At 46.4% G+C, this 20,783-nt stretch overlaps 1 protein-coding gene across 1 annotated transcript in view; it reads left to right on the top strand.

The window, feature by feature from the left end:
- The first annotated feature begins 1,895 nt into the window (after nucleotides 1-1,895).
- The window catches only part of LOC144139992 (uncharacterized), a 132,171-nt gene continuing 113,283 nt past the window's right edge, over nucleotides 1,896-20,783 (top strand). Inside the window, exons 1-2 of the mRNA XM_077672208.1 lie at nucleotides 1,896-2,029; nucleotides 19,682-19,789. Of these exons, the coding sequence (XP_077528334.1) occupies nucleotides 1,924-2,029; nucleotides 19,682-19,789 (214 nt within the window). The 5' untranslated portion in view covers nucleotides 1,896-1,923. The remainder of the gene's footprint in view (nucleotides 2,030-19,681; nucleotides 19,790-20,783) is intronic.

Genomic DNA, 20,783 nt, shown 5'->3' with positions numbered 1-20,783 from the left:
AAATCTGTTTGTCGCTATTCATTATGCTGCCCTAAGAAATTACATTTTCCGGATTTGACAGATATTTTTTTATATGTACTCGTTTTTTACAAAGAAAGCTTTACACTGATGATGCCCATCAAGCCAGCCTCTGGCATCTACGTCAGTGAGGCAGCTTCTAGGCGCTGATAGCCCGATTTTCTTAGCCTGAAGTTCAGAAAATATACAAAAAGAAATCTCCGAAACCAAAGCTGCTTACTTGCCGTAAAAGCAAGTAGGCAGCCTAGCGATTTCCAAAACCTTCATTTACTGCTGCCTAGTTTTTGCCCCTCGTTCTTCGGATTTGTTTTTTCGTTTTTTGAAGTAATTTAAGCTGACAGGAGATCTCGTGGCAATTCTTGATGCTCTTTCCCCCAGTCAGAGCTTCTTCCACGCGCACGCGTTTTATGTACGTGCAGTCACAGCATCTGCATGTGGCACGTATGTGGGTAATCCTTGTTTTATGCTGGCAGGGTGTCGCGTAAGCGCTATGCTTACCGACGAAATAAGACAACCTTTACTCTCTAAAACACGTGCCAAACCGCAAGGTAACAAATGGAAATGCGAAAAAAACAGAATTGAAGCGTGCATAAGTTGCACCATTCTCATTTGTTTCGGCGTACTGCGACAGCGAGACGTGGATACCGATCTTCGGATACGTAGAGCCATTACACCTCTGAGCGGATAAGCGCAACCGAATGATTCAAAGCCGGAGACTACTGGCTAGCCAAAACGCACGAGAGCTGTTCTTGGCGTTTCCCCTTAAATAGAGCGTTTGCCCTCGCAACTCACACTTGCTTCGGCATCGTGAGACATTTTCATTCGTGTTATGCAGTGTTTCCTTGCAGTGTGTGCATAATCGAGTAAGGAGGAGCAGTGTGCATTCCAATATATGTACGGCGTACAGTGGATGACATATGACTCCGAGAAAATGACGGCTTTTCAAGCGTTAATGTTACAGAAAACACCGTATTACGCGTGGCTATAATTTACCCGCGCACAAGTAAACGGAACCAGAACGCAATATCTAAGGGAAAAAAAACTTTGTCTGCCTCCCCAGCGCTGAAAATAGGGATTCACACGGCTGTCTCATTACTCTACTGCTGCTAGCACTGGCGCTGGACCTTCGGCCGTCTGCACACGAATCATTTCTGCCAATGGGTTTTCTCAGCCCCTGTATACATACGGACCGAATGTCACTGGTAGTTTGTATGCGTACAAAAACTACGGTCTTCGAAAGTGCGAGGCACTGATGTCACATTGCAGGGTATCTCTGAAACTTTGTACAGAACAGTGGTTTGGGATAAACGAGCGGATAGTGCCATATAATTGCGTGGATGCCTGCTGAGCCACGCAATAAGCTCGCTCATGCGTGGGTGAAGATACCGACGATCGTTCCATCGGCTTTTTGCATTCTTCCTGGGAGATAAATGTACGTTTTATTGTGCACGGGCGATAACTTAGAGACAATAGCGGGAAAATTATCGGTCGCCAGCTGGTGTGCTTGAGCCACTCTGCCGTGTTTGCTTATACCACCCTCCTACTTTCCCGAGCTGGGGGCGTCTCCTTTATTAAGGGCAAGCAAAAAAAGAATGTAATTGCCCTAGTCTTAGCTCTGTTAAGACGCAACAGTCTTTCACAACCAAGCAATATGAAAGCCTCATTGACCGCACATCAGCAGTTTTTGAAAATGCTCCAGTGCGCCCTTATGATATATTTTATCAGCTTCGATCGAGGTTGGCCGTGAAGTTCACAAATTCTGTCACGAGATGTCTGAACAGTTCCGTGTGTAATGGAGATATCTTCATGGCATTGTGCAGCATATCCGTGGACCGGAGGATGAAAAACAAAACGTAATAGATGGGACTGATATGAAACCCTTATATATGTGCTCGCTGAGCTTAAATGTACACCATTTGGAGGAAAGTATACGTGGCACTTCAGTATTTTCATTCGTTTCTCGCGTCCATGGAGCCACTCATGACTCTTCTAGTTCTTCTGTTTTCAACAGGTAAGCGTTTCTACCAGGTAACTGTTATTCCAAATAGCCCATGTAATATGTATTCGGCGTCATAGTTTCGGTTGCGTTGTATGCTTTCACACAGCGAAGAGATATTTCTTGCAGTGGCAAAACTAAATCGCGGGCAGGAGGTATCTGCAAGCAATGTTAACTACGATATAATTAAATACAGTATGCAGAGAAATTACGCCAATTATGGAAAATAAATGTGTTTTAGCCTCTAGTAGGATGGATGATTAGCACCCAATTACACATAGTTCTACAATTATCTGAGTGTTTTCTAAATAAAATCAAAATAAACAATTGCGACGTTCATCGACCCAATTGCTTTAAGTTCTCTTTAACACTGTCGGCTTCCTGAACTGCCGTAAATTATTAGGAATTGCCTGTTAAATAACTTATGCTGCTGTACAAAAAGTTTCGAACCGTCAGTGTGATCCAAATCATCTTTAGAACATACAAATCAGCTGTTTGCACGAATCAAAATAAACTGATTGCCGACTTTCACAATGCTACAGTTCCTTCACTAACGGGAGATTGGTGTGTGCCATCTTAAAATGTTACTTTTCTCCGAAAACCAAAGGAACAAAATTTTCAGTTGCACAGACGTCAGAAATGAGAGAAATTGAAACCAAAGCATACCATTTTATCAAAAAGATTGGAACAAGTATTGGAATTTTTCGTTAAAATATTTCGTTAAATTACCCCGTCCGTGCCTAGGCTGGGCTTCAGAATAACAAATTATATAACGTCACGCTACGGCATGATAGGCCTTATAATTACAAAAATATATAAGCATTGTTTATTCACGTGGTAATATAGATCTTAAATTGCAACAAATAAAACGGGTTTCTGTCAGAAAATGAGCCGAAAATGATCAGAAAATTTCGTCCCAGATCAGAAAGTATGGCCCAGCCCACACAAACGTGTGGGTCAACAAATTCGTTTACTAAGTGGCACCTGTTTCGGTTTCGGTTTCACAGCCCCTTGTAGTCGCTGCGAACGCCTCCGAGACTTTATTGTTTTCGGTAGTTCACTCATTTAGCCAATAAGGGGCGACAAATCGCACATTAAAAATGGCGCCCCAGCTGGCCCGATCACGCTAGCCGCCTGCGCGATGAAAACTTAAATTTTTTCTTGCTATTCTTGTATTTTCTGATAAACAGGCGTAAGACATAACTTTCAGGACTGGGAAAAACACTATCGGCTAAAAAATAGACCCGTTCCCTTCGTGTGTGTTCCGTCATCACGCTTGCAAAATGCACAAACACATAGGCGTTGGCGGGGCTTTCGTTGTGACGAAAGAGAGAGAGAGTAAATTTTTGTTGAAAAGGAGAAGAGGTCGGCCTGAGAAATTGATCTTGGGCCTGCTACTTCCCTCTGGGGGAAGGGTACTGAGGACAGAAAGAGAAAGGAATGAATATGGAAAGTATGGGAAATGACACTGAAAGCAAAAAATGAACTATGTACAAGCAGTAATACCAATAAACGTCTCACGTACCACGGGGCGCTGAATCAGATGACTACAGTTCACTTTTTAGCACATGACTATCATCCATGAAAAAAAAACTGCTCAGACATTCTTTCGCAGTCTGTTCAATTTTTGTCGCAACCTAGAGGCCAGAATCCAAAAAAGAGTCACCAAGAAATGCAAGCATGGCTTTAACGGCTAGGCTTTGCTTCCTGTTGTCAGCCCACGTGCCTAAAATCTTTTGTTCGGACAGAGGGCGAGTGTCCAAGCGTAGTAAAGCTGTCTCAAGGTTCATTCGCTCACTGGAGTACTTTGAACAAGCACTAAGCAAATGTTCGATAGTCTCAGGACAACCACACAGAAGGCAGTCTGGGCTGTCCTCTCGTCCGATTGTGTGAGGATACTTCTGAGTCAATGCTACTCCAAGACGCAGCCTGTGTAGCAATGTCTCTTGACTTTGGCGAAGACGAGGAGCATGACTGACGCAGAACTTCCGCTCTGGATCGAGCTTGTGTAGGCGTTGATGTCGATTCTGCGGCTCCGACGAATGCAAGGCTGCAGCTTGTTTCCGTGCTCCATAGACTATCGCGATAGCATCCTGCCTTGTGATCGGTATAGACAGGAGAGTTCCATTGTGGTGTGCCTGCTGTGCTTCTGCATCCGCCAGCTCATTTCCAGCGATGCCACAGTGACTTGGTATCCACTGAAACACCACCGTGTGGCCCTTTTCATTCAACTCTTTAAACAGGATAGCGACATCAGTGGTCAGCTGATCGTACGCGCCTCGCTTCATTGGGTACCTTAGTACCTGCAGCGCTGGTTTGCAGTCACAAAAAATAAATTTTGCTGGGCGGTACATGGTAGCAGGCTCGTGCACTGCAGCGCTGGCGATAAGTAATTTTTTTTGCTTTCTTGGTGTCTCATTTATTCGCGGTTTAGTGCTGGCTCCTTCGTCATGTTTTCTTGCACCTTAACCTTCAACTAGTTCCGTAATTACTTGTGATAATAATAAAACTATAAATATTGTTTATGTTAAAAACTTCATTATTATATATTTTCAGAAAATCTATTTATAATAGATGTATTCCTGAAAACAATACAAAACTGACAAAAAATACGCAGAAATGCAGTTTTTCTGCGCCTGATGCCGTTTTTAAGGTATTACTATGCACAGATCATACGAATACAAGCCCAGCCCCCACAAATGTGGGTTTGTTTTCTGTGTAAAATACTCTGAGCTTTCCATTATGACATGTCGAATCAACATTAGGAAGGCGTAAATACAAAAAATTTGATAACTTGTGGCCATTTTTTCTAAAACCTTTTTGTTGGACAGGAAAGGGGTATGAAATCCCGATCACCATTTGTATTTCTTTTTAATGTTTGCAATTACCATTTATTGGAAGGCTAGCAGTAGAGTGCATCACGAGTGCATTTTACTTGCTGTTGAAGAAAAGAGGCTTTAAAATAGCAAACTAGAGTTGTTTAAAAGTTTTTGGATAGAACTGATGACAATGTTGCAGTCCGCGTGTCAAGTGCTCTTTCGACTCCTTGAAATATCTTCATGGCGCAGAATGACACCACCATGTGTTTTAAATGCAGAGCATTTCTTTAACTCATGATGTCACCCGTTCTTGGCGTCTGTAGTTGTCCGCATCGCTCGCTTCGACATGCCCGGCACAGATGTTTGACTATCGGCGCGATCAACATTCGATAGGGCGCCCAGGCACGTTTGAAGGACACTCTCTCCCCTCTCTCGGACTCAACGTGCGCCGAGGCAGCCAATTTTACTGCTGACGAGCGCTCTCTCGTCAGCAGATGCCACAAGTGCAACAACATTAACGTAACGCAAACTACTTAACGTCGTGGGCCCCCGGAAATGCTCTGCATTTGATCGTGCCCCTCGTGAGGGGGATGTTTCACTGCGTCGCCATGCGAACAGTTTGCCACGCTTTAGTTTCAGTTCCGTATCTCCCCGCCGCGGCCGTGGAGAGAAGGCGGCCGGCCGCGACTCTCGCCACCGCGGCGCTGCGGTTGCGAGTTGGGCTAGGAAAGCTAGCGTCGTCTGCTAGCGGGGAGCGGAACGCGTTCCGCTCGGTATCTCCGGTCTTCGCCACTTCTGGCTGCCCACTACAAAAGAAATAATTTTTAATGCCCGGCCGCGCCCGAATCTGTTATCTGTGTCCCATGCGAAGCGCGTGTTCCGTTCTTAATTTTTATGCTGCACGGGCTATCTCATTCAGATAAGCAGAGTGTTTCGCCCTAACGCCGTTAGCCCAGAATAATCTGCGGTGATGTACAATGTTATGGGTGTGAATCGACGGTTCCAGAAACTCCCGCGCCGAAAGATAAAAGCCTGCACAGCAGACGCCGCAGCATTCGATTCTGCGACGCTCGCCGACGCAAGTCACTTTGTTTACCGCTGCTTCGCCGCCTCTGTATTCTTTTGAGTTGTTTGTGATACAATTGTAAATAAATGAAAGTAAGAATATCGACTGGTTCCACAATAAAAAAACCATTGTTCTGTATTCGAAAAGATGGCAATTTCTTGTCGACTTTTAAATATTTACTAGTGGTAGCCCCGGCGATGCCCGGGTGGGCCAGCATACCAATTATACAAATGGGCATAACACCTGTTCAGTTATATCTTGTCATAATTACGTAGTTCGACCTGAAGTTATCACAATGAGGAACTCCCAATACTTGTGCTCCTCGCGACGAGGTAAGCTAACGGGAAAAGGGTAGAACTCAGGAGTTTTATTGTAACTCTCACGTGACAAATCGTACCAAGATGGTACGCTCAGTTGAGTACTTACCCATGGCAAGTGTTATCTCAGTAGGTGGGACGGGTACTCATCAGTCACACTCTCATGATAAATTAGCCGTAGTACTCGGCGACGCCGGGTTGGGCACTATAGAAGTGCCAGTTAAGGACAAAACACCTGTTCAGTTATTTTTTGTTATACTTAGGTAGTTCTTCGTTAAGTTGTGCACAATCAGGAACTCCCGCGGTATATCAGTACACGGGCTCCTACCGGAGACGTAAGGCAATAGGAAAAGGCTAGAATGATTGTAGTATTAGAACTCTCCGGACAAACATTGTACCAAGACAGAGAAGAGCACTCAAACGACTACTTCCCCATGCCAAGTGTTATCTCAGTAACTACGAAGGAGACTCATCAGTCACACTTTTATAATAAATAACTTGGTCTGGTAAGGGGAGGTGCGTAGTTGCCAAAACTGCCAACAGATGGCGACAGCTATGCGAACACGGGAAAATTGAATTCTCTATCAAGGAAGCAGGAGGTTGAAAATCCCGTTCGCGTCTTTATACGCGGGTTAGGACGAAATCCGGAAAAATGGTTTTTGGACAACTGTACGAGTAGCATTTGCAATCTAAACGGAATTATATATACGAAGGGCTGCTTAGTTATTAAGTGGTTTTTAAACCAAGGAATTTTCCGAAAACCATCATGTTACTTATTCACTGGGGGTTATGAAAAAGTTTTCAAAACAGTGTTTAGACACCCGTATATGTCCCTACATCAACAAAAACCAGTTCAATTTCTGAACTGGCCAGCGATAAAAAAAACACAATAAGAGCTATTGAAGCGCTCACCACTCCAACCAGGGTGTAACTTTTTTTTATTTTAGCAATATCAGCTCCCGCACTACAATCACAATGCGCACAAAATTTGGAGCCTTTTGAATGAGCAATTTTCTGGGCGGTAATACCACCAGTTATGTCTTCTCGGCTCGTCACGCATGTTATTTAAAAAAATATATTTTATTATTTTTACCGGCGCCGCTAGGAGTATTCCTAAAAATTTGTTTGTCTATTTGTATTAGTGACATTTATTAGCAAAACGCAATTGTAAATTAGTTAGTGAAAAATCTATTGGAGTCTTGCAAAACACCGATTTTGTTCCGAAGTGAAGGATCGGCCCAAAGTGTCGGTAAGGGAAAACCGTATAACTATTTTTAGATATTCGTAAGAGCTATACATATCAGCAAAAAGGACTCGGATTTGTGAACAGGTGAGTGAGATAATGACGAATTTGAGAAAACACAATTTCCCCTTTTTTTTATTATGAGAACACTTTTGAAAAATCGCGCCTTAGTGAACGCCTACATCATTACACAATTCTATTTCCGAAATTTAAAGTGTCTAAGCGTAGCAGTTTTGGCTGGGGTCATTCTCAGAGTCAGTCAGTCAGTCACTCAAGCAGTTCCCTTAATTGGTATAGATAATACAGGCTCCTATAGGAGTCACAGGGTTTCATAGAGTATGAACAGGTGGCTAACGCTGCGTGAACGCGGGAACATTGAACTGAAATCCAGGTCCAGGGTCTCTTTGTTGACAATCTCGCTAGCCTCTTTATACGCGGATTAGGACGACACCCTGAAACCCTTTTTTGACAACTGTATCAGCAGCACTTCAAAGCAAAAAGAAATGGAATATGTTAACGCGCTGTATAGATATTGAAGAGTCGATAAAAGCACGCCGTTTTCCCCAAAATCCTTACTGTTGCTGTAGACGGGTGTCATAGCGAAATCTTGTGGAAAGTGTTTAGATACTTCCACTAGTTACCCATATCAACGAAAACCAGTTTAATATCTGAACTTTCCTGCGATAAAAAATACCTACCGAAAAGTATTTAGGCGCTTTTTGCTCTCTTATTGGCGCTATTTTTGCAATTTTCAGCAATATTGAGCTCCCGCACTTTATCCACAATGTGGTCACGGAAAGCGAAGCCGTGTGAACAAGCAGTTTCGGTAGGAGTTGACATCTCTGTTAAGGTCTTCGCCCCCCATCATGCGTGTCATTAAAAAAATACTTGCCGCCACTTTACCAGCGCCCCAGGCCGAATTTTTAAAAATTTGCGTTGTGCTGTTATATAAGTACATTTTTTAGCGAAAGCACATAGCATAAATCAATCAGTGAAGCATTTATTGGACAAGTTTTAGAGCACCCATGTTGCTCCGAAATGCAGAAGCGGCCATTTCGCTCCGAAATGCAAAAACGCCCAAGTAGTGTCAGTTAGGGCGAAACCATGAAACAATTTTTTTGAAATAATTCAGGCCTACACATATCACTAACAAGCTCTTCAAAATGCGTACGGACGACCCAGATAATCATTAAATTAGGAAAACACAATTACCCATCTATCATCAGTTACGATTCGAATTTCCGGGAATCCCGCCCTAGTGATCTCCAACGGCGTCACACAAATGTACTCCCAAAAATTTCAATTACTCAATAACAGTAAGCAGAACAGCTTCTGAGTTTTCCTTAAGAATTAAAGGCGTCTGTAATTGCCATTCGTCGAATGTCGTATACCTTATACGCCTCGAGCGCGGCCTGTAGGGGCGCCACTGAAATGCCCCTAGCGGCCCGTTTCGAAAGCAGCCGCGGGAGTCCGCGCCCCGCTCCCCAGTGCCACCGCTGCTTTTGCGGCGCGTTCACGACTGAGATTTACCGTTTGCGGGCGTTTGAAATCCATGTTTATGTGGAGCAGTCACTCTGTTCGCAAAGGAGGTGTGTTTTCGAGAGTGTAAATGTTTCCGACGCGAGCTTAGTGTGGTATATTCGGTCTGTATAAGTGCCAGGTGTGTGCCACAAGCCAGCGTCGCGGAACCGGCGTATGATGGAGCCGATTGTAGTTACACTGACCTGAATTTACTAGCCGTGTCTCCGTAACCGGCGGTTCCTCAGATGTTCATGCTACGGCTATACACTACGTTTTAAATCGGTTTTGTGCGCTTACATATTCAGAGGAGCACTGATACCTGACAGCACGCCAGTTACGTTTGCCAATATTATTGTTCACCACCATTTACAAGCCAGTCTGTGTTAATTTCGGGAACATTCAACAAAAGTACGATGGACAATACATAATTAAACTCGGGGATCAGCACACGACAGAGTCGTCTTGTCGTGAGGTGCACGCCCGCAGACTTTCATCTGCTACATAGGTATATCCTCTGCGAGCAGCGCGGAGACGGGCTTACAATATAATCCGCGTCCGCGACTAAATGCTTCTTCGAAATATCGTCATATGGCACAGGGAGCCTGCACAATAAACCAGAAACTGAAAGCAGAGGGCCTTATCACATACAGTGAAACCCGGCTATAACGAACCCGGATAGAGCGAATTATGCTATATATCGAACAAAAATAATTCAGTTACGGATATACATGGGAAACTGATTCCTTATAACGAAGTTCACATCCGATATATCGAACTCCGCGCGCCTAGAATGGCCGCCGAAATACATGGTCTCGGAGCGGCGATTGAGATGTGGATTGGCCGCGACCACGGAGCAAGAGCCGGGACTGGGAAATTGCGCCTTGCCCGGACCGACGTGACGGCCGACACTTTCCGCAACTATTTCCGACGCGTGGGACTTACGACGGAACCCGCCCAGTCAGCAAGTCCAGACTAAGACTGTGGGAACTGTGAACTGTGAAGAGTTGGTGAACTGTGGGAAGAGTTCGCCAACGTTGCCGATGCTGTCGCAAGTGAAAGCCGTCCGATGCTTAGAGCAAAGCGCTTTCGGTAGTCGATGTGCTCCGCCAATGCTTCTTCGATTTTGGAGAACGCAGACTCGTACTGCTGCAAATAATGTTTCGTGTAGAGAAGGCTATGTTAGTTGTAGCCTCCAAAACCAAAGTGAAAGCAAAAATCACCGCTTTTTTTTTTGCAAAGTAGGCAGTTAGGGTGGAAAGAAGCTTTATTAGTTGCAATAAATAGATTATTTTGGGTATGGTTAATGGCTACTTTACTGTCTTCGTTTCTCTATGCGGGGATGGTGGCGTTGAGCAAGGGAGGGGGGGGGGGGGGCTACCGCGCAGTGCGAACTCGTAACAATAAGCTCGTTATAGGCGGGTTCGGCTATATCGAACTATTGGATGTATCGAACAAATCGCGGTGCATATTGCAGTTCGCTATAAACGGGTTCGACAGCCTACCCTGTATACTTCCAAAAATGCGTCCGCCGTACGATCAGCTCTTCGTTGAAGTAGAAAAACAAAAGGAAAGTGAACGCGAGATTTATCTGTGGGATTACTAAAACGTTCATAGCTTGATTCCGCTCCGCATTTGTACACGGCGTCCCCCTGTCTGCCCCCCCACCGATTTCTCGCGAAATAGCAGTGCATTTCGCGTATAGTTGGTCTAGTGAAACCTACCTGGCTTAAGTTTAGACGAACGTCTTTAGCATGCAAGAAGCAGCACTGTTTTTTTTTATTTCCGTTAGAGCTATTATGTTTCTAAATTCCGCATTGGCACAGTATTTATTTTTCTGTGGTTTCATTTCCTTGGTTCTTGCTATATGGGGTGTGTGGGCACATATTTAGCGACGCATAGGCTTGGAATATACTTTAGGTTTTCGCATGGTTTATATTCTTATAAAAGGCATAAGTTATTGTCCGGGATTGGGTAATCACATCCCCGAACTAATTTTTCTGTGGCGTATATATGCGAAACGAAGCCGCATTTGTTGTCCACGCTGCAAAATGAAGCCAACCTCTCATTCTGCCAGTATCAGGTCTAAACGAGGCTTCAGTAGAATTCATTTGTGCCTGATGTTTTGGAGGTGACATGGGTGATATGCTGCTGCCGTCGCCGACGCCTGGAAGAGCGGCGACGAAGCGCGCAGAACCGCGTCCCCGGGTAGCTCTTGCAGGCGATCGCGTACTCTACGAAGACGCAGCTGCTTTTGAAGTGACCTAAACGTTCTCTTTGCCTATAGTTATCACCATAACAAGTGTTTTTAGGCGTGGAAAGGCGAAAAGAAGCGAAATAGAACCAAAACACTGCACGAGCCCCTATCAGTCACGCAGCGCAAGTCCCGTCAACGCCGGGGAGAAGTGGCGGCAGGCGGCGCAGCGATCGCGAAGCTCGAGGCGTATAGAATATTCAGTCTGTGTGCTGCAGTACATTGGCCAAACCGAAAGATCTTTCAGGATCTGCTTTAACAACCACAGGGCCCACGCACGTTCCTCCCCTGGTCTTCCTTACTCCAGGCATGTAAATCTTCCTGATCACTCGTCCGAAAATGTAAGGGCCACAATACTGAAATCATGTTTTCTTTCCTATCAAAAAAGTGCAGTACGTGTGTATTTTTTATCTATGAACACAACACGGGTAAATATGGCAATAATAAAAGTGTAGGAAAGTTGATAGGTTTCTTGTCCTGACACGCAGGCGTCCTTGCATTACCATTAATTGAACCACGAAAGCACAGCAACCAATTCTGGGAAGGCTTTACCAATTGCGCTCGATTTTACACACAAAACGGATATGCAACGTTTCCAGTAATGAAGTATTCATCTTTTGTTCATCGCTCCTTTTGGGTTTGCCTGTAAGGCACACAGCCACCGTCACCGACCGTTATTATGTTGTCCAGCAATGGCCCGTGCTGATCTCCATTGATTTCATAATAATCGAATACACATGGTACTGAATCTGAAAGCTTCGTCTTAAAACCCACATTTGTAAAGGCACCACGCGTCTTGTTCGTGCAGACTTTCTGTTTGTTTTCGATTTTGGATTTGTATCTGCCAAGACATTAATTGAAGGCATTTATCATTGATGCCTGTATATCATGCGCACTCAAGTAGCAACGTTGACTCTGACGAATAGCGGACCCCGGTCGAAACGTTAGTAATACAATTGTCTTGACACGTCAGCCCTGCCTGTCATTTATTTCCGAAACCAAGTCCCGGAACATTTTCGTCGCAAAGACACACATGCACACACACACGCACACACACGCGGCCGCACTCACACGCACACAAACACACACACGCACACACAATCACGCGCACACACACGCAAACGCACACCCACACGCGCGCACACACGCATCCACACGCACGTACGCACATGCAAACGCACACAAACACGCGCGCACACACGCACACACACACGCACACACTCACACACACACTAACACACACACACACAAACACGCATGTACACACGCACACACAGACATCGACACACACACGCACACACATGCACACGCACACAAACACACACACACACGCACACACAACCACACACACACGCACACGCACGCACACACACACGCACGCATGCAAACACACAAACACACACACACACACGCACAGAAACACAAAACACACACACGCACACACGCGCACGCACAAACACACGCACGCAAACACGCACGCACACGCACACACACACGCACACACAAACACACATGCAAACACTCGCACACACGTACGCACACACAAAAACACAAACGCACACACAAACACACACAAACACAAACACGCACGCATACACGCACACGCAGACACCGACACACACGGACACGCACACAATGATGATGATGTTTAGAGTTTAATGGCGCAAGGCCGACTAAGGGCAAAGAGCGCCAAACAAAAGTGATTACATGAAAGTGACATGGAAGTAAAAGAACACTTTAGTAAAAATAAACAAAGTAAAACACAACGTAATGAAGATGACTGGTGTAAAGGGCCAGGTTGTCAACATGCATGATAAGAAATGAGATGTAAAAATTTTACGTCGGTGAGAAACTCGAAAACGCGTTTGATTGAAAACAGGGCTTCGTCTCCTAAGAAGAGTGATGGGTGTGGTGGAATATGTCGTGTGTGTAGTTGAGGGAAGTGTTTGCGTCGTGTAGTGTCGAGTGCCTTACATTGTATGAGGATGTGCATCACGGATAGGGCCTCTCCGCACCTACTGCACAGAGGTCTTGGAGACCCAGTGAGAAGGTGCGAGTGTGTTGCATGCGTATGCCCTATCCGTAATCTGGCCAAGGCGACTTCAGTGTATCTATTGCGTGTGTCGGTGGTGTATGGTCCCAAGTGTGGTTTTATTACGTGTAACTTGTTGTCTGTCTGTTCACTCCAGTGTGTTTGCCATGTTTTGCGAAGTTGTTGTCGAATGTGTGGTTTCACGTCAGTGTAGGGTAATGTGGTTATGTCTACTGCATTCGAGAGTGTAGCAGCAGCAGCCATTCGGTCCGCTGCTTCGTTCCCGGCTATACCACTGTGGCCAGGGACCCAGCAAAGAACCAGTTCAAATTTGCGTACATACACCGACATAATACCCTTGACTATTAGATTTACCACGTGATTTTTTGAAGACGTTGATGACGACAACGCCCGCGCGACACTGAGGGAGTCTGTATATATAATGGATTGTGGGATGTGACTTTGAAGGATATGATTAACAACAAGAAGTACACCATTAGCCTCTGCCGTAAAGATACTGGTATTACTGTTAAGACTTCTAGTGACATTAAGGCCGGGCCCATGCGCCGCGCAGGACACAGAGGTGGCAGTTTTAGAGGCGTCCGTATAAAATTCAGAAAATTGATACTTCTGCTGCAAATACAAGAAGTGCTGCAGAATTGCACATGTGGGAGCTCGGTTTTTATCTACATGTGTGAAGGATGTGTCGCATGATACAGGGCGGAGATGCCATGGTGCTATAAAATCTGTTTGAGAACTTTGTATGGTGTCTAAAAAGGAGACAGAAAGCTCTGACGCTTCCTCTCTAACTCTGTAAGAGAAGGGCCCAGAGAACGATGGTCGGTTTAGGAGTAGTGCAGTCTGAGACGTATCATAAAAAGCCGATTTAAAAGGATGGTGTGGCATAGATGAAATTTTAAAAGCAAAAAGAAGATCTGTGTATGCTCGCTGACGTTGTAGGTTCCACTTATTACACTCCACATAGAGGCTTTCGACCGGGCTAGTCCGGAAGGCGCCACATGCCAACCGGAGCCCCAGATGAAGCACTGGGTCCAGCATTTTGAGGGATGTCTTACTTGCTGACCCATAAACAACGCTTCCATAGTCTAATCGTGAACCTATCAGGCTGGTAAAAACACGTAAAAGAAGTTGTTTGTCAGCCCCATATGAAGAGTGGGAGAGAACCTTGAGTATATTCATGGCCTTTAAGCATTTATGTTTAAGTTGTTTTATGTGTTGAATGAACGAGAGCTTTTCGTCAAGGACTACACCTAAAAACTTGTGTTCATTTCTGACTGGAATTGAGACACCATTGAGTTTGATGTCTGGATCCGGCCGAATGCCGCGCCTTTTCGAAAACAAAACACAAGTACACTTCACTGGATTAAATTTAAAACCGTTGCTATCTGCCCAGCCAGCTAGCTTGTTAACACCAAGCTGGACTTGGCGCTCGCAGATAGACAGGTTACAAGACTTAAAGGATAATTGCACGTCGTCTACATAGATTGAGCAGGAAATGGTTGGTGGCAGAGCCTTCCGAAGAGAGTTCATTTTTACAATAAACAACGTGCAACTCAAAACTCCACCTTGCGGAACACCGTTTTCCTGCACATGAACCCTAGAGAGTGCAGTTCCAACTCGCACGCGAAACGTTCTTTCAGAGAGGTAACTGGCAAGCGTGTTCCACATGTTACCCGACATACCAAAGGACTTCAAATCGCCGAGGATGCCGTACCGCCAAGCAGTGTCGTACGCCTTTTCAAGATCAAAGAATACTGTCATACAGTACTGCTTATGCAGGAAAGCATCTTTAATATATGACTCTAACGCAACGAGTTGATCATTCGTAGATCGCCCCGCCCTAAAGCCCGCCTGGCAGCTCTCGAGAAGACCGTTGTACTCTAAGAAGTACACGAGTCTCCTGTTTATCATCTTCTCGAGGAGCTTGCACAGGCAGCTTGTCAGGGCAATGGGGCGATAACTGGCGGGAGAGGAAGGGTCCTTTCCTTCCTTCAGGAAAGCCACTACTATAGCCTCCCTCCAAGAGCGAGGAATGTGCCCCCAAAGCCATATGTTGTTGTATAGATGTAGGAGTGTTTCAAGAGTGTCTGGGTGTAGGTGTTGTATCATGGTGTATGTGATTTTGTCTGCACCTGGAGCTGAAGGCTTACATGTGCTCAGAGCAACCTTCAGCTCATGAATTGAAAAAGGAGAATTGTAAGAAGTGTGCGACTTGTTGTTATCACGCAGGGACTTCTTTTCTACAGATGTTTTGTGTTTCATGAAAGTGTTTGTGTAGTGTGCTGAACTGGACACGTGTTCGAAGTGTTGTGCAAGTGTGTTAGCCTGGTCTTCCAGTGTGTCCCCTGTTGTACTAACCAGGGGCAGGCTGTGTGTCTGTTGTCCTTTTAGTTTTCGTATTCGTGTCCAGACTTTATGTGTGTCAGTGTACGAGTTGATGGAAGTGAGGAAGGTGCGCCAACTCTCCCTTTTCGCCTCACGACGCACTCGCTTTCCAAAAGCCTTTGCCCGTTTAAAAGAAATGAGGTTATGTGACGTGGGGTACCGGCGAAGGACACCCCACGCCTTGTTCTGGGCCTCTCGCGCCCGCCTGCAGTCCTCGTTCCACCAGGGCCTCCTTGGGCTGCGGGACCCACTGGAGGCCTGGGGAATGGACTTGTCGGCGGCGTCGAGGATGTGCGCCGTGACGAGTTGGGCGGCTTCCTCCACGTGTAGGTGTTTTATGGTTGTGTGGTGTAGTTTAGATGTTTCTGTGAATGTACTCCAGTTTGCTTTGGATTCATTAAACCTGTTATGGGAAGATGGACTGCTCAGGCCTATACCTATATACGTTAATGAAGTGGGGAAATGGTCACTACCATATGGGTCCGTGCCCACACCCCACTCAAGACATGGAAAGAGAACTGCGGAACCAATAGCCAAGTCAAGATGAGAGTATGTATTGTGTCCTAAGTTATGATATGTAGGCTGTTTTTTGTTGAAAAGGCATGCTCCGGAGGATGTAAGAAACTTCTCCAACAGGCGACCTCGGGCATCCGTTCTGGAGGAGCCCCAAAGAGAGTTGTGTGCATTAAGGTCGCCTGTTAGGATGTACGGTTCGGGCAGCTGGTCGACCAGCGCCTCGAAGTCAGAGCTCAAAAGTGTGACATCAGGAGGAATGTATATGGAGCATACCGTTATCAACCTATTAAAAATTATTGTCCGTATTGCTACAGCCTCAAGGACGGTGTTGAGAGCGACAGGGTGGCATGCTAGGGATTTTCGGGCTATTATGGCTACACCGCCCGAAGAGTGTGTGCAGCCATCCCTGTCCTTTCTGAAGACCATGTACCTATTTAAGAAATTTGTGTGCTTGGAATTCAAATGCGTCTCCTGAAGACACATCACACTTGGCTGATTAGCATGCAGTATTTCGTATACATCGTCAAGATTTTTAAGAAGGCCTCTACAGTTCCATTGAATTATGTTTTCTTTTCCCATTATTTAGTGTGAGAGCTACTGGAGTGTGTGTGTTTGTTTATGTGTCGTCTTTCGGGGCTGTGACTCTCGCCTTTTTTGGCTTGTCGGGAGGCTTTGGCGTCGGGACGCGTTCCTTGCGCTGCGTTGCAGGCAGGAACGGCCCGACATCCATGTCGTCGTCGGATGTCCGAGGGGTGCCCGACGGACCGGGCCCCCTGGACTTGGCCCCCCCTCGGGAGCCCTTCGTTTGAGCCGCCACCGCCGAGGGCGTCCGGGGCGCCAGAGGTGGCACAGGCGGTGCGGTGGCGGTGGGAACCGGTGCGGTGCCCGTGGTGTCCATCACCTCTGTACCCTCCAACGCACTGGAGGGCGGGGAGACAGAGGCGGGAGCGGCACCGGTCCCGACGGAAGAGGTTGCCACCACAACCGCTGCTGCCTCAGCAAGCGGCGTGGTGGCGGGTTGGGCTGCCAGAGGCAACCCAGGGGGGGGCGGGCGAGGGACCAGGTCAGACTCGCTGAACTGGGTCCCTGTGGAAACGAGACGCCGCTCCGCCCCCCGGCGAGCCACGTCGGCGTACCTCCCCAGGGGGAAAGAGGCGAACCTCTTTCGCGCCTCTGGGAAGGTGATGTTTTCAGTGACTTTGATGGTGATGATTTTCTTTTCTAGTTGAAATTTTTCGCACTTGCGGGTGTATGCCGCATGCGGCCCCCCGCAGTTTACACAAGTGAGAGTTTCGGCTGAGCAGTTCTCGCTCGGATGATCGTGCGCCGCGCACTTTGCACACGTCGTTCGGCCACGGCAAGAGTTCGTACCATGCCCGAACCGCTGGCACGTAAAACAGCGCCGCGGGTTCGGGATGTACGGACGGATGGAGCAACGGATAAAACCTGCATTTATGTATTGTGGAAGAATTGCGCGGTCGAAGGTCAAGATAATGTGTTTGGTGGGAATCTCCTTGTCGTCTCTGCGGATGGTGATGCGTCTCACGGCAGTGACGCCCTGATCCTTCAAGCCGGCAAGGAGATCCGCGTCGGTTTCGTTCAGGAGGTCTGTCTCGGATATCACACCCTGCGAGCTGTTGAGGCTCCGATGGGGTGTGACCCGGATGTCAAGATCAGCCAGTCTAGTCTGAGCTAGAAGCTTTGCAGACTGCTGCTTGTCATTTATTTCAATTAAGAGTTCACCAGACCTTTGTTTTTTGCATTTATACGATTTTCCTACTATGGCTTCAAGATACTTAGCGATCAAGAAGACTGACTGAGATGCAAGAGGGTGGGTTGGATTGAGGGATTCCATCACAAGAAATCGAGAAAAATGGTTCGGTTCAGGAAAGGTTAACGACGGCAACGGAGGAAAGGATACTTCGGTGCGGCCCCTTTTCAGGGACCGATCACGGTTGGGGGGGGGGTTTAGACAATACCATAAAGCATAGTATAAAAGCAGGGAAACGGGGGTACTTTCTTCCACAACCTTACCCTGATAGCTGAGGAGGTCCCGGAGCTCCCTGCCTGGTAAACAGACAGGGAGCCCATCCGCCGGAGCTTGACCTGGGCTCCGACGGCCACCGTTAGAGGTTTCTACCCTTCACCTTAAAAACACATCACCACGGTTGGATCCAGCTTATGTTTGGGGGCTCGGGGTCCGCGGTATCGCCAGTACCGTCACCAAGATTGCTCAAGGTGCCCCGTGCGGGGGACACGCACACAAACACACACACACACACACACGCACACACACAAACATACACATGCACACACACGCACGCACACACGCGCACACACACGCACAAACAAACACGCACACAAACACTCTCACACACACACGTACGCACACAAACACACACGCACGCACGCACACACACAAACAAACACGCACACACGCACACAAACACGAAACCCACACGCACACACGGACACACGCACACCAACAAAAAACACACGCGTACGCACACACACACACATGCGCACGCACACACACGCACTCACACACACGCACACACACACGCACACACAAAAACACACACACACGCACACAAACACAAAACATACACGCACGCGCACACGCCCACACGCGCACAGACACGCACTCACACATACACACGCACACACACACTGATTGATTGTAGGTTTTAACACGCCGACGCAACGCAGGCGATGAACCTCGCCGTAGTGTGCACTCCGGTTTATTTTGACCACATGGGGATCTTTAACATGCGACGATATGTCATACACACGAGCGGGTTTGCGTTCCACCTCCATCAGAACGCTTGAAACGTTCAAGGTACGCGGTAGAATCCTTTGGTACACGCGTTTTCTTCTCTAACGGGTTTTATGAGGCTCAGTGCGAAGTAAAACTTCAAATTATGGTTAATGCGTAGCTAGTAGACGACAGTGGGTTTCTTAAGGGATATTTTTAGTAGCGTTGTTACCTTCACCCCAATTATGGCACAGTAGTGAACAATAAAGAAAAGTGCTCTAAGCGGTGAAATCAAGATCGGTAAAACCACAGCTGACTTCTTGGATATCTTTGTTTGATTGATTGAGTGTGAGGTTTAACGCGCCGACGCAACGCAGGCGATGAGGCGCGCCGTAGTGGAGGGCTCCGGATTAATTTTGACCACCTGGGGAACTTTATTGTGCACCGAAATCTCGTACACACGGGCGTTTTTGCTTTTCGCCTCCAGCAGAAAAGCGGCCGCCGCGGCCGGGAATCGAACCCGCCACCTCGTGCTCAGCAGCGCAAATATCTTTGTTTGGAAAAGAACCCTATTGCTATAGCGAAAAAGATGTTGGGTATTTCTTTTTTTTTGCAGTGGTAACGTTTCAAACAAAATACAACAAATAGACGTAGTATACGTCTGTTTATTACTGTAAAAATTGCGATGTTCCTGACTTTTTTCCTTTTTCCTTCCCTCACCTTCCCGGTATTGCCCTGTAGTGGGACGCTCGGAAGGAGGAAATGGGGTACTTCATCTACGTGAAGAAGACCAAACCACAGGAACAACGACTGAAATTCAACAACGCCGCTTCATCAGAGTAAAGCGGGGCAAGTTCTGTATAACTTCCAACTTTCACATAACTCAAAAGTATAAATGCTTTGATTGCAAGTCTTTGCTGTTATAAAAAAGAAGCTGTGCATTGGTGGCAACGAAACGTTCCTGCGTCCTTCAAGCGTTGTTGTAGGCAGCAATAGAATTGTCAGTGCTCATAAAATTTGTAACAGTTTGTTAGTAGATGACTGTGCATGTATTGCCAAGAGAAGTAGTGGATATTGCATGGCAAGGACGAAAGTTCCAGTATGACAGTAAAACGAACTCCAAACGTTGGCCTATGAAGCGTGAATGTCGATTCCAGGTTTTTTTCTTCTGAAACAAATAAATGCTTTATAACAAGTATTCAGCGCCCATCATTTGTACAAATAAAATGGTTCTGCTAACTTCCATTAGATTCTAGGGCTACACCGTATCAGCAGTTGTGAATTGGGGAATGAATGTTTTAAAATTAAGGTCCAAGAATAGCTGTTGAGGATTACCGAAGATCAGGCGCGAGTCATAGGCAGACGTACATCATAGACACACGTAAGCCGATATTCTCTTTGCTTATATGGTTCAACGGTTAAGTGTAACAGAGCGGCGAAATTCTGTTTTTATGTCGCTGCAGCAAAGGCACTGCGGTGCGATGCCGAACTTTTGTCTAACATCGTGACAGCTGCTCTACCAATGTTAACAGCTTAAAAGGTACCAAGCCCTTTTATATAATAAAATGCTTAAAAGGGATCCAAGGAGTCATTTTTCGAACAAAAACTTCCGAACAAAACAAAAGTAGTTGTGAGGCTCGGCCCCACAACCTAAGTTCTAGAAGCCTGGACGCTACTTCTACGCCTAACAACAGGCTCGGTTTAGTAGTTTATCATGGATATTGTGGTACTGTTTGAAGCAAAGCGCTATATAGTGCAAGTTATAAGTTAATGCTCATAGTTTTCACCTGCTTGAAGGCGGAATATTGCAAACCCGACATCGTCAAACAACGGTGATACCCCA

Source organism: Haemaphysalis longicornis, unplaced genomic scaffold, assembly GCF_048455015.1.
Source record: "Haemaphysalis longicornis isolate Haplotype H1 unplaced genomic scaffold, Haemaphysalis longicornis Haplotype H1 scaffold_5, whole genome shotgun sequence".
Lineage (NCBI taxonomy): Eukaryota > Metazoa > Arthropoda > Arachnida > Ixodida > Ixodidae > Haemaphysalis > Haemaphysalis longicornis.
Note: the sequence above shows the minus strand (reverse complement) of the source record. Positions and strands in the feature narration are given on the sequence as shown.